Here is a 15020-nt window from a genome sequence, read left to right on the forward strand (position 1 = left end):
CATTCATAATTTCCACCATTAAATCATACCACTGAGAAAATATATATATATATATATTGCCAAAAGTAATGTGCTATTTAATGATACTTTTGTTATTGGACTAACATAATACTCGGTCATTCAACATGGGAAGCCTGAAGCCACAATTTAGTACGACTAATCCGTGAAATAAATATTATAGCATAAATAACACAATACCTTAACTTTTCCACTAAATGATTTCAGGGCCTTGAATGTTTTGTCCCCTGAAGTCACTACAACTTCAGGAGGGCATTTTATCTGGATAAGTATAAATTAAATAATTCCAACTGCCAGGAAACAGATAACCACACACACACACCAGGACAGGCTCTGCCACACCGACACCCAAACACACACACCAGGACAGGCTGTGCCGCACCAACACCTATACGCACACACACCCCAGGACAGGCTCTGGTACACTGATAACCAAAAATACACAAACAGCAGGACACAATCTAGGTCACTGACATCTACATCAGGATGGATTTTTCACACTGCATTGTTGTTTATACCCCCTTAGTGTTTTTGACCCTTGTGTATTGATGCCCCAGCCAGCACCCCAGCATCCCTTAGGATAGATTAATGTGGTGCCCCCACACCCTTGTATAATCGCCTCCAACCACCACTATTTGTATTAATGCCCCCAGCAAGCCCCTCCTTTTATCATTGATTTATGTGATGGCCCATCACATATACGCATTAGACATGCATTTTTATCTACATAATGAGTACTTATCTCATTATTATGGGGTGTTTAGGGTTAACTTAGGGGCAGTTATAGTTAATGGGGTGTTTAGGGTTAACTTAGGGGCAGTTATAGTTAATGGGGTGTTTAGGGTTAACTTAGGGGCAGTTATAGTTAATGCGGTGTTTAGGGTTAATTTAGGGGCAGTTATAGTTAATGGGGTGTTTAGGGTTAACTTAGGGGCAGTTATAGTTAATGGGGTGTTTAGGGTTAATTTAGGGGCAGTTATAATTAATGGGGTCTTTAGGGTTAACTTAGGGGCAGTTATAGTTAATGGGGTGTTAAGGGTTAATTTAGGGGCAGTGGTGATTGATGGGGTGTTTAGGGTTAATTTAGGGGCAGTTGTGGTTGATGGGCTGTTTAGGGTTAATTTGGGGCGGTTATAGTTAATGGGTTAATTTAGGGGCAGTTGTGGTTGATGGGGTCTTCAGGGTTAATTTAGGGGGCAGTTTTGGTTAATGGGGTCTTCTCTTCAGGATTAATTTAATGCTGAGGACTGAGGGTTAATTTAATTAATTTAATAAGGTTAACTTAAGGTGCAGTTAGAGGTAAAGGGGGGCAAACTGAGGGGAATCTAAATCCTGGGGGCAGTGAAGATTAATCCTGTATTTATTTAAAAAAGTATTGTGTCTGTGAACGAGTCTGCAAATCCTATGAGGGCACTATGGCATATCAGGGGGGTATACGGCATACCTGAGGAGGACGGAGTGACATATCTGGGGGTATAAGGCATATAGGGTATATAAGGCATATGTGGGGAGGGCAGTGTGGCATGTCGGGGAGGGCAGTGTGGCAAGCCTGGGCTCAAATATGCATAACTTGGGGGCAGGTTGGGGAAATAAAAACAAGAAAAAAATTTTATTCTGCCGTTTGTTTTTAACATCCTATGTTACTTTATTAAATAATTTAAAATAAATGAAAAATTTATTTTTTTTTATTCGATTAATCGGATAAAAAAAATTAAATTAAATTAGGCCAACTAATCGATTATGAAAATAATCGTTAGTTGCAGCCTTAATATATATATATATATATATATATATATATATTTGGGGTGGTACGCTTACTGGCAATAAATGAACAGGGTATGCACGATATCACATATGGAGCTTCTTAATGGGCGAACGGGGTCTTTTTCTTTTTCTTTGGAGGTGCATTTTAAGTGGAAAGAAGATAAAAAAGTATAAATGCTACCAGTCTCGTTCCATCTGCAAGTCTATTAAAATGTGGGCCTCTTCTGTTGCCTGCTTTAAAGTGAATTATTCTCCTGCTTATTTGATTACTGTGAGTTATTTAATCTCCTGTTGCTAGTTTTCTTTATTGTGCTAATAAATGTAAAAGTAATGAGGTTGCATAATTTAGTTATAATTCCATGAATGCGAAATCACAGGTGACTTACTGCTTGCGTTTGCAAAGATCTCACCTAATTCTCTGTGTTAAGTCTAAGCTAAGAGATGTCTTATTATTGTAGGTGCGTGAATTGCAAACACGACTGCAAAGTGTCCAAGCGACGGGTCCTTCTAGTCCTGGTCGGCTCACTTCGGCCAGCCGGCCGGTCAACCCCAGTACAGGGGAGCTGAGTACCAGCAGCAGCAGCAATGACATTCCCATCGCTAAGGTGAGTATCTGTGCTAAGGGCACATGAAGGGGTCTATGGGTCGGTTACTGTATGGATATCGGCCCTTCCTTACCTACGGGGTCTACAACCCACTTCCCCAGGCCATATGTACCCCAAAAGTAGGTAGGGTATGAGTGTCGTTCATGTAACAGATGCTTTATTTGTATAGCTAGTGTTTGATATTCACACACATACATGTTACACAAAGTGTAACATGTAATCGTATGCACTAAATGAGCCTATGTGATGATGTTTACACGTTAAATTAAACAATATATGTATTAAAGAGTCATGTGTACCATGGGAGAAGCTAAACCCCCCTTTCCTTTAGATCTGCCTGATTAGTTCTCCCCGTTGTTATCTCTGCTCTCTTTTCAAGCAGCTGATTTTTTTTTCATCGGTTCAGACAGCCTTTGGGTGGGGAAGAGCAGAAGAGAGAGAACTTCTGGGAAGGAAATTGATTCCAAAAACCCAGACTATAGTGGTTTTTGATAAATGTTGTTGTTGGGATGGTGACAGCTCCCTTCGGAATGTAGAATAACATATCTTGACGTGCCATCAACTCCTTATTAAAACATAGGTTTTAATATACGCAGATTAGGTATAAGCTGAAAAGTCTGTTTTATTGACTTAATTTCAATGTCCTGTAGATTGCGGAACGGGTGAAACTGTCAAAGACTAGGTCTGAATCATCCTCGTCGGAGAGGCCTATCCTAGGATCCGAAATAAGCAGCATTGGGGTGAGTATCAAAAGTAATATAATATATCTGCATGTAGCTCATTTATATGGAATCCCGTGCCCCTTTTAACCATTTAAAGAACCTGTTTAAATAAGTAATACTGTAATAGTGCATAAATGGTCATTTTGAGCTCGTGTTATTGGAGCCGCTATCAAAGCGTCTGTTCTTTTATTGTGGATGGGTGATTGATGTGCTAGTGCTTATGACAGAGACAAAGCTGAAATAGACTGTTTACATCCCAGGGGCATGTCATGAAGAATTTACTATGGGTGGTATTTTATATCGATAATGACTCTATTAAAAGTCTGTTATTATACCTCTTTTGTTTTAAGTGTCAGTTTTGACTCTTATGCCATCGTGAGTTTGCTTTGGGCATAGGTTGAGATGCTTAGAACTATTTTGGTCCATATTTTTAATAGCAAAGCAACCACTGGAATGGTCCAACCAGCAGCAGGGTCTTCTATCAGCGACCCCCATTGTATTGTAGGACAGAAATAAACAGAGAAAGAACATCTAACTTTGTATGTATCTTGCAGGTGTCCAGCAGTGTGGCCGAGCATTTGGCACATTCCCTGCAAGACTGCTCCAACATTCAAGAGATTTTCCAAACTTTGTACTCTCATGGCTCGGCCATCTCAGAGAGCAAGATCCGAGAATTTGAGGTGGAGACAGAGAGATTAAACAGGTACGTGGTGATATTCTACAGCATCAGCCGCCATTCTGAAACGGTGCATTAGGAGTGTGCTTCCTTTATGGTGCAGGTATGTGCACTGGTTGTTTGGTGGAAGACTAGACATCTTTGACTTGACTCATTCATTATCTCAAAGCAATCCCATTAGGTTTTCAGAACAACGCTTAATGCCAGGCTCCTTAACGTGCTTTAATTATTTGCATCTTAATTAGAAAGATCTCAAAACAGGAGGTGTGATGGACTTATACCATAATAGTGTTATGTAAGGTTGATTGCTGCCCAGTTGATAATGTCTGTAACTAGTATTGTTTCTGATGCCCACACAATGTTCTCCTTCTGAAACAAAGAAGACAATGCCATTGGACAAAGTACATCAATGTCTGAGCGTACAGACCATGTTTTATTCACCTCGAAGCCCCAGCTGCCCAAACTCTTTATTATGTCCGTATTTTAAGGGACTACCTTATGGCTGTGCATGCTGTAGTCCGTGTAATAAGCTACCGTTGTCTGGGCCAAAACAATTGTATGTAATGAAAAACAGGCTTAGTCTAGCCAACAAATTTGTTGGCGTGTTTTTAAACTGGAGTAATATACAATGCACATTGTTGCAGATATCTGGGGACACCAGGTAATTTCATACTATGTTGTTGGCTTCTCTTCTTGGACATAGTGTTTTGTGTAAGACAATGTAGCTATATTCCCAGAGCACTTGTTCTTTGGAAACCACCGCACACATTCCAGATGTAGCAGTCTGCAGCGAGCCATTGTGTCTGACAATGGGTAATATACAGGTAAAGAACATCTGAACAGGTCTCCGGAGTCGCAATAAATCAACTCTTAATGTCAGAGAAGACACTGTGTCACCTGTACCATCTGGATCACAGGTTCACACAACAGAAGAGATTTATAGCAGTTATACACTAAAGACAAATTCTGGCACGTCACATTTTTGCTGCAGGGGATGTTTTGTGTTGTAAAGAAAAGGCAGGATCAGCGCATTTGACCCTTTTATTGCCGGTGGATTTTACTGCAAAAGAAACAAATCAGGTTTAGAGAGAAGATAAAGCTTCACCAGTTGGTTACAGTAAAAGTGGGAGACATGTTTACTACTCTTAGCAGTGGCCTGATTCCAAATATGTAAAATATGAAGGTTTTCTGAACTCGTGATGTAAGAAGTATGCATTGTGGAGCATTTGGAAAGTGGTGTTTGCAGAGAAATAAGAGTATTAAAGAGGGAACTTACAGCCGCTGTGTTTGGTTTGATGGTGAAACATATTCACAACATCTGATCTTTGTATTATGAGGAGTGTCCCGGTTTGAATATTTTTATCTACCACCAAGAGCATGTATTTACCGAACACTGTGTCTGGCAACAAGGACTTTAAACACACACACTCAAGACTTTTTGCACCCTTATCAATAAGAAGCCCTTATGTATGTATTATATGATAAATGATCAGAGCGCCAGTAGGACTTAAGCCATAACGTAAAGTGGAAATTATGCTTTTTATGAATTATGCTCATAAATACAGGGGGCGTCTGGGCACAACCGCTTTTGCACCATATATGTATCCAGAGAAGAAGACATCATTTAATAGACAGGTGTTCTATGTCCTCAGTCTTTTATAGAGAATGAGAAGCGAATGAGGCAGCTGTAGCTAAAGTGTTTGGAGTTGCCAGTAAAGACGTACACATAATTCACAATGTCTTCAAGAAGCAATAGGACACAGAAGTCAGAGACCTTTTATTATTTCTGTGCGCAATATAAGCAGTACATGAAGGAGTTCTAACAAACAGAATGTGCAAATTTATTGGGGACAGTACTCTTCAATAACGGTTCCCAAGTGCTATATCGATCTGAAGTTAAACCAGTATTTGTATTTCTATGCACTCCGCAGAAAAAAACAAGCAGTTCATATACAAGAGGGATCAAACTATTCATCTTTTCTCCACAGTCGAATTGAGCACTTAAAATCGCAGAATGATTTGTTGACGATAACCCTGGAGGAGTGTAAGAGCAACGCGGAGAGAATGAGCCTGCTGGTGGGGAAATATGAATCCAACGCTACGGCCCTCAGACTCGCCCTGCAGTACAGGTAAACACATGAAAGCCTTTTTCCCTGCTGTAAAGACCCTTAATCAGTCTTGTGCACGCAGCCCACTGCTGTCTTTTTCACATGGTGACATTTGAAAATACACGGTGTAAGAACATTTTAACTCTCTCATACTCTTTTGAGCTCCTGTAGGGAAGAAAAGGCATCTTCTTCTGAGATGATGGACTCAAAGGGGAATTGTGTTTTGACTCTAGCTAGGGTGGGCTTAAAAAGGTTGGAATTGATTGATTCTGGGTATCATAGTAGGGTTCAAACTCATGGAAACTTGCTTAGGATTTCACTAAGCACGTTACGGTACCACATAACTAGCAGCCTAGGCATATGTCTCCAGTTGCCAATCGAGATGTCCTCTACCTTACACTGTGCTGAGCACCAGGAGACGAGTACAATGATGGGCTCCTGTCTATACATGTGTTGAGCGGAAGATCACCATAGTGTAACTGGAGACTGTTAAGAGGGAAATACATGATCTCCCTAACCGGCCTATTGAGCAGTGGCAAACTGGAAAGCCCCTTTTGCGTAATAGGTCTGGCTGCCCGGCAGTAAGTCACAGGGGCTATCTTCCTAGGACCTTCTGACATAGTTGGCCTAAGCCAGAATACACCGCTGCATGTAGCTCCGTATACCGCAGGGTTACTGTACCCCATAAGCAGTGTAAACTCTTCCCCATCAATTGTTTAAGAAACCATTAATGGGGTGTGCCATATCAGGCCAGATGGAGTTAATGCACCTCCATGTTTATGGCTGCGTAGTTGTACAGCATCATATCTCTCACTGAGCGGCAGTGACAGCTCTTTCCTCCGTTTGCTGCGGCTGTTATTACCGAACAGTAAGGATGGCAGGGACATGAATGGGTTTCTTAATGCCACATGACAGGATATGTATTGCCGAGGCTGGTGCTCCATGCTTCAGGTGAGGCAGGAGTCATGAGGTGGCATGTCAGAGAGGTACGCTCCAGTGACTTCCTCGTGTAAACGCCATGGCATTTCCCTGAGGATAGAACTGATCATCTCTGTGACATGAATTCTTTTTGAATGCCGTAGCTTGCTTCAGAGAAGTCTGCAATGCATTGTGGGGGGGCTCTGTATTGAAAGGGTTAACCCTTTGAGTCGCACCCACGGTACAACCTCAGACCCCCCCCCCCCCCCCCCCCCCGACATGAAATTGCAGCGTGTGCACTTATTAGATCTGACTCATGTGAAAGTGAGCAACAACAGATTAGCTTATCTGTCTACATTCATCCATCTGGAATACAACTCCCAAAATCCTTAACAAGCCTTGGAAGTTCTCTGAGGGATCATGGGAGTTGTCGTGCACCTGGAGCATGAGAATTGTCCGCTTTTCATTGGTTGGGCAGCAGTCAGCCCTGTAGAGAACGGCGTTGGGCTTATTATGTATTTTGTCATTCCAAGGCTGCTCGAGAGATCCAAAATATATCTCTCCCCGGTTAACACACAGAAAGTCTGCCAGGATCATTAGGCGGCTGATTATTCAGTGTGACTTTTATTGCCGTGCCCAGGGGATGTGGAACAAATCCGGAGGTTAACAAAAAATATTTATGCCGCGCTCAAATGGCTAATCGTGGCACTTACCCGAAGAGCCATAAAAGTCACAGACTCTGAAATTGCACTGTTTACTGTGAAAAATAACAGCACCCGAGACAGACTATTTCATATTAAAAAAACCGGTTGCGTTCAATTGTAAATGGTAATCCACAAGCTCACAGACATCAGGGCTTGGGTCTCGTTTTTTCCTACATTTGCACAAGTTTTAGACTTTAACCTTTGCCAATTAACCTTTGACCCCTGCCTGTGGTTCCCATTGACCTCAAGATACTTTTCTTTAAACGCAGTTTCCCAGGCTCCAGCCATCTGACTCCGCTCGGCCTACGTTGCCCCCATACCTCGGGCTAAAAGGTGTTAACTACTCTGAACAAAACACTATTCTGCGGTTCCGATACGTACGAGCCGCATCCTCTCTGCACCAACGCCGGCTGCTTGTGCTCATTGCTGCCGTTCCCATACTGGGCCCAATTTAAAAAAACAAACAAAAAAAAAAACATTATTATTTATTATTATCTTTTATTTACATAGGGGCACCAATGTACGCAGCACTTCTAGTTGTGTCTAGGTATCAAACTACTAAATGCAGTGTTTGTTGTTTTTTTTTTCTTTCTATTGTGAGTTTATCGTGTTTTCCCTTCATCTGCAAGATCAAAACAGCGATGGAGACTCAATATTTGTAATCTTTTTACAATGGAATCGGTAGTAAAGGCTACAGTATAAAACATGGCATGTTGACACCAAGCGACCTTTTCTATTGTGCAAAGATTTCAAGTCACCTTCAGGTCACCGGCTTAAGTGCAGACTGTGAGATGCCAAGACTCAGTCCATCCAGTAACTGCTTTAAGGTATTGATTCCCTGTTATCCTTTGTTTTTCTCTGGCTTAGTGAGCAGTGTATAGAAGCATACGAATTACTGCTGGCTCTGGCGGAAAGCGAACAGTCCCTCATTCTTGGCCAGTTCCGAGCCGCGGGAGTTGGATCAGTAGGTGAGAACCCAATGACTCCTTTCCCAGAAAGACAATCTGGTTAGAACTTGACAGACACACAAAAGAACCATTGGTGGAAAAGACAAAATGCATACATTGCGCTCCAGGTGTCCTTATAGATTTTGGTATAATCCTGTGCATTGTGTAGCGTGGGACAGCGCGATGTACTTGAAAGGCTGCAAAAATATTTCACTGGATTTTCCATTGGCTGTTAACACAGGGTATAATGGTAGAAATGCATGTGCCCTTCTGTAGCTGTATAAGTGGCTCCAGTTAGTGGTGGTGGTGTTATTGTTTTATATAGCGCTATCATATTCCACGTCGCTGTACAATAGGATACCGGTACATTCTGTGGTGTGTTTTGTGCATTGCAACATGTGCAGCCCGTAGACGGGGGTCCACCTCCTAGTATATGCTCCTACATGTAGGTATGGTAAAGTTGTGCTACCTTATATATGTTTACCTGGTTTCCTTCTGTGGTTCTGGGATTTAGCCGAGCAATCAGGAGATGAAAACATCACTCAGATGTTGAAGCGGGCACACGACTGCCGGAAGACGGCAGAAAACGCGGCCAAGGCCTTGCTCATGAAACTGGAGGGCAGCTGTGGAGGAGCCTTTGCCGTCACGGGGTGCAGTGTCCAGCCCTGGGAGAGTCTGTCCTCCAACAGCCATACCAGGTAATCCACAAGATAAACAGTGTTCCATGTGCCGGGTATTATATGATCATATTGCCCCTCTAATTGTGCTCAATATTATTAATAATAAAAGGATTCGTCATAACGTTCCAACCCGTAAGCTGGTTGGCAGAGACCCATAGGCAACCCTGGTAATGAGTGTCATTCAGCAAGGGCTTAGATCGCTACCACTGCTGTTAGATACGAATTGAATGGCTTTTCTTACAAATGTGAAAGCAACCGAGGCTTTCAAGAAGCTGACATTTACTGTGTTCTGATATCTATATTGATGTAGATGTGTGATGTGCTATAAGTCAAACAGTGACTTTGAGTGTTTACCATCAGGCGCACACACGTTTCTAGCAGTTTTGTTAAAGAATAAAGTCTCGGTCATTGCATATACATGCTTTTGAAAATACTCTGACGTAAATGTTTAGTTTTTTTAGCTAGCGCTAACCTACATTGTAAGCCTAATGTATTTTTTGTATTTGACGCTACGTAAAAACCCTAAATTTCCCCACTTGCTCCTGATCTCTGGGTTACCCTAGGATGTACGTTTTGCGTGTGAAGCCGCGCATTCCCCGTGCTTTAGAATGTCATCAATAACCTGCATTTTAGCCGCACAATTGTACGTCTTTTGGTTTTATTAACACCTTTCCAAGTGTCCGTTTGCCCTTGGGAAACAAACAATAAAACACAGCCGGAGTGCTGCTAACGTCCTGATTCCACCTTGTTAAAGTTCTTTCACTGGCGGTGCTATAACAGACTTTATAAACCAATATTATAGCCTTTAAAACCCTCCTGGATGTTTATACACTGGAAAGGTTTATAGAGAGTTATATATGACCCAAACACTGTTAAGAATGGATTTTCAAAGAGAGAGAAGCCGCATGAATCGGTAACACGCAGCTTGGCAAGACAGGCAGACTCCTGCCGTTTCAGAGAGTAACGCAAACATCATTTATATTACATGCGCTAATGGAGAGACGGGTTGGGTACATGCGCATCTAATTGCAATGGTAATTGGCAGTGTGCACAGAAACATAATGTCTTCCACTCACGTGACATACAGGTGCACACCAGATTCATCTTATCCAACTGCAATTACGCCCGATCTGCAAAGTCGTCACTTTCCCCACCTCTAAATTTCATATGTTGTTATACTTCATAAATTCTGTGAGCCCGCATTAAAATAAACCACATAGAGTTAATGAGTGTGGATGTCAATAAGAGCTGCCATTTTAACAGCTTGTCTGGGATTTGCATGATTATTCATCATCATTAAGTTAATTACTTATTTAGCAAATCTAACCTGAAAAGTTCTTAATCCGTTACTAAACAGTCGTGAAAATTCTCTATGGAAACCGTGCTGCTAGATCGTCCGTTACAGACTAGACTCGCATGAAACCTATTTGCTTGTCTGTGTGTGGATAAAAATGTGAAGTTGTGACGAGTTTAACGGACCCCGTATTTAACATTTTAACAACCGTTACACTTTAACGCGTTACCTCACGGTGCGTGGCATTCCTTACTCCACCCAACAGACCAAGTTCACTGCCATGGCGTCGCTCAACTTCCGAGTCTGCACCCCATATAATCTCTGCTCCTAACTCCAAATACTCTCCTTAGAACCCTTTTTGACCCCATATTGTGATAGAGCTTTGGAATGTAAATAAATGTAAGAAAGTGGAGTCCATTTCAAATGTATAAACCCCGCATGCAATAGGGCAACAGCCTGTAAAAGGTACATTTCCGGAAAAATATGGCTGACGCGGCAAACGTAATATAAAGCCCTGGGGGAGCCCCCTTAGCAGTGACTAATTCTGGATCTTTTATCAGGATCTATCACAAACATACATATATAACTACATATTCCATGCTTTTCTTCTTGAAATTGAATTATGGAATTGATCGCTTTGTAACGATCCACGCTCAAGGCCAGGAAAAATGTCTCTACTTTGATTTTCTGAGCATCCAGTCATGGACAATTTGCCGTAACGAGTAGTCTTGTTTACAGAATGTAACGTGCAGCCTACCTGGGCTGCTGCTAATTAAACTAAATGGCGCGGCCCTTCTGGTTTCCAGCCCTGCCATTTCTTTTCAGCTAACAGACTGTGTGAGCGGCTGATCTCTTTAGCGTTCACATATGGGGGGTACATATTACCATATTTGTTGCTGGCAGAGCCCCTCGTTTATTGCATTAATGAGTTAATAGGCTTTCTTGGCAGTAAAACGGTTAACTGATTAAGATCGCTAGCGCCGCGGGTTTCATTTAATGTTAGTGTCCCAGACGGACAAATGGAAAATGTCTTTTTATTCAATTTTCATCTATAGCCCCTCTTTTTTCGGTGGAAACATTCCAAGGGATTGTTTCATTTCTCCTGCTCTGATGCATAAAAAACCAGCTTTTAGAGAGTTTCAGCAAACAAAAATAATCTTTTGTCAACAAGGCACAATGACTGGAGAGTAGACGTTTTCTGCACAGTTCCTTAGTGCAGGTTTATCCAGGGGGTAAAGCTTAAAAAAGAATACCCTGAGCACTGTATCCTATTCTCTTGGACAAAATCTTACTCAGTCCATTAAATGGCTTTAGATAACATTTCTAAACAGTTACAGATAAAGAAAGGTGATCATCTTAAATAGCACGAGGACATAGAAGACACAATACCGTGGACGTCGGAGTCGGTATGGTGACCATACTTGTTATGGGTAATGCATACTGTCCAGAAGTCATTGGCTCAGAGTGAAAATATTTCATAAGCCAGATCCATAGATGAGTAAAAGATTTCAGTTTTTTTCATTTTATTCTAGTATAATTTGAAAGTATTTAAAAGAAATAATTATTATTTTTATTGAACGGTCAAGAAGCCATCTAAAAAAATCCTTGTAATGGCGGTTCCTCTAAAATGCCCATAGCCACTCTGGGAAAAAAAACAATTGGTACTTCATAGCTGATAACGAGGGATAAAAGGGCAATTTTTTTTTTCAGAGCGGCTCTGGGTATTTTAGAGGAACCGCCATTACAAGGATTTTCTTTAGATGGCTTCTTGACCGTTCAATAAAAATAATTAAGAAGGCAATTCAGAATAAAGAGAACATAATCAATGCAAAGTCGAAAAATATTTACAGTACTTTGAAGACCTTGGACGTACGAACAAAATTGCAGATCAATGGCAAAAAAATGGGACAATAAACTAAGTTAAAAAAAAAACAAACAAAAAAAACCCACGTATTGTACAGAGCCTTATTGTAAATCCTCGCCTCAAGCACTGTTCATCTTGGCTGACGCTTCTAGAGGAGAGAAGCCGGCTTATTTATACCAATGTCATATTTTAGCATCGCTCTATAGCACGCAGACACGGCTATAAGATTAAGATCTGGAGCTGAGCCTACAGCTTTGGCCGGGTTTTTGACAACACTAAGTACAGACTGAGCGAGAAGTCTGCAGACACGACTCTGATCCCGCAGGAACTTTAACCGCTCTGATGATATTCCTAGCAATGAGCTGCTTAGCTGTGCAGCGCTCCATCCAGCAGTGAAAGGGTGCAGCAGTTAGGAGACCGCGTGATGAAGTCCTCTTCTGCGGCCAGGGCTTTCATTAAGTCTGTTCTCCTGGCTGTTCTTACTGACAGATTGAGAGCTGTTGGCCTAGCTTGGAGCCGAGCAGGGCTTTCTTCTTCCCAGCATTATGTCAGGAGGGCTTAAACGGCATCTGTGGGGAAGCCCGAGTCACTCTGCATGCCTTCGTAATTGGGAACATGTTACGTTTTGCATGATACCCGTTGGAGGTGTTAACTATTTCAGTGGCAGAATCCATGTAGCGGATGTTATTATTTTGTCTTGACCAACTTAAACTTGTATTTAAAAGCATGGTTATGTTATTTCTTTTCACCATTGCATCTGACGCTGACCTAGTTTCACAGCCTGACCGGTCCAGAGAGGAACGCTGACGCGCGGTGAACGCTCTCTGCCGTACTGCCGGGTATTCACAGCCATAAAAACTTCAACAGTTCATTTAGCATTCAGAGTAGTGAACACATTCAGCACTTCTCCAGCATTAAGCCATACAATGCCACGCTCCGAGCCTCTCGAGTGAGTGCTACGCCTGGAGTGCTGAGCAGCACTTTATATACATAAAGACACTGTTGCTCCTATAAGAAAAATCTGCTTTATTTACCGTACTTTTTGCAGGATAAACTTTGCTTCGCTGTTTCCAACAACGCCACCTCACAGCTGTATCATCTTCCACATAACACATCTGTCTTGATGTCAGCGTTAATAAACCCTTCTGCATTTTTGTCTGATTCCTTCTTTTGTGCAGTACGACAAGTTCCACGGCCAGCAGCTGTGACACAGAGTTTTCAAAAGAGGATGAGCAGAGGTTGAAGGATTATATCCAGCAGCTGAAGAATGACCGAGCAGCGGTTAAACTCACCATGCTGGAGCTGGAGAGCATCCATATTGACCCTCTGAGCTACGATGTCAAACCTCGTGGGGACAACCAGAGGCTAGACCTGGAGAATGCGGTCCTAATGCAAGAGCTGATGGCTATGAAGGTAGGAGCCCTGTCACTGCTGTGCTGTCACTTTACACGCGTGTTAGGACATGAAACCGCTTGTGATGCAGCAGCCAAGCATACATCCTAATGATGCACTCTTAACCCATGTGCTGCAAATGGGCCATTCACCTTGTTTTCATTTTAGAAGCACCTCTATACGTTGATATTAAGAACCCAGTCTTCATGGTTGCTTGGCAGGGGTCCCTGTTAGTTGCCAGCGTTACTAAAGCATGGCTTCCAGGGGCCCCTTTCACTGGTGGACCTCCATAGGAATATGGCTGCACCTTGTAGAGAAGTGCTCCATTATAAACATGCAGGTAAAGATGTTGCAGCTGCTCTCCGTGCTGTGTAGGCAGAAGAAAATAATTCTATTTAATGTTGCATTTAAAAAAGATACTCGTTTAAATGACCATTTTGCTCTATTTTACATACATTTGTAGATTTAAAAGCCTTGCATAGGAAGGTATGCTGGTCAGGCCCATAAGGCAGTATCCAGTAACATGATTCAATTATTTGTTTTTTTACTCAATATAAGAAGTCCTCTTTATGCTTCATATAATTCATACTTGTGGGTCCATCTTCATTATCCACCAACGATAATGGTTTTTAAATCTAGGAACACAATATCCCTATGATCCCAAGAATGTTTGAGAGAAAAAAGGAAACAATATAGTTTTATAAATATCTCTCGCTCCTCATACATCATCTGAAGGGGTCCCTTATACCAGTAGGGGCCCCTCACAGCTGCTTCATCTGCGTATGTGACAGCGCTGCCTCTGCCCATGTGGGGTCACGGCGCAGAACACTGAGTGCTGACAGCTCCTCTAACTTGGTACTTTGAGAACATCTAATTGTCATACCTGGGAACTCAGTGGATTTAATACATATACATCTGCAGATACATACCGATGGCACTTCATCCTTGACGTTTAGAAAAAGTAAGTAAGACAGAGGAATTAAGAGTATTCTCCATGTCATGTCTGGAGCGGTAACCATGGCCTGTCCGGTTCTCTTTTCGGCCATCTTCAGAGTCAGAAGTTAGAGCGCTGTGAATCTTGGTTTAATGTGAACCAGCAGCTCCTAAACACTTTGAGGCCATGCTCCCTATTTGCAAAATTCAAGTACCCCTTACTAAAAGGACAGAGCTTAGCATTATTGTTACGTTGCTGTTGATTGGTTCAAGCAACCTTTAAAACGGTGGGTGAGGAGAAAGAAGAAAACTTCAGGATAGGAGGTTGATTAGGTTACACTGGCTTTGCCACAGCCTGCCACCAGTGCCGACAGTAGTGTATTCGCAGCCTGCGG

At 42.1% G+C, this 15020-nt stretch overlaps 1 protein-coding gene across 1 annotated transcript in view; it reads left to right on the forward strand.

Annotated features, from left to right (window-relative positions):
• The window catches only part of LOC149302976 (colorectal mutant cancer protein-like), a 133241-nt gene that overhangs the window by 108858 nt on the left and 9363 nt on the right, over window positions 1–15020 (forward strand). The window contains exons 9-15 of the mRNA XM_089481729.1: window positions 2241–2387; window positions 3038–3127; window positions 3664–3812; window positions 5774–5914; window positions 8383–8483; window positions 8977–9160; window positions 13479–13713. Of these exons, the coding sequence (XP_089337855.1) occupies window positions 2241–2387; window positions 3038–3127; window positions 3664–3812; window positions 5774–5914; window positions 8383–8483; window positions 8977–9160; window positions 13479–13713 (1047 nt within the window). The remainder of the gene's footprint in view (window positions 1–2240; window positions 2388–3037; window positions 3128–3663; window positions 3813–5773; window positions 5915–8382; window positions 8484–8976; window positions 9161–13478; window positions 13714–15020) is intronic.

Source organism: Sceloporus occidentalis, unplaced genomic scaffold (genome assembly GCF_023333645.1).
Source record: "Sceloporus occidentalis isolate IW3139 unplaced genomic scaffold, rSceOcc1.0.p SCAF_16, whole genome shotgun sequence".
Lineage (NCBI taxonomy): Eukaryota > Metazoa > Chordata > Lepidosauria > Squamata > Phrynosomatidae > Sceloporus > Sceloporus occidentalis.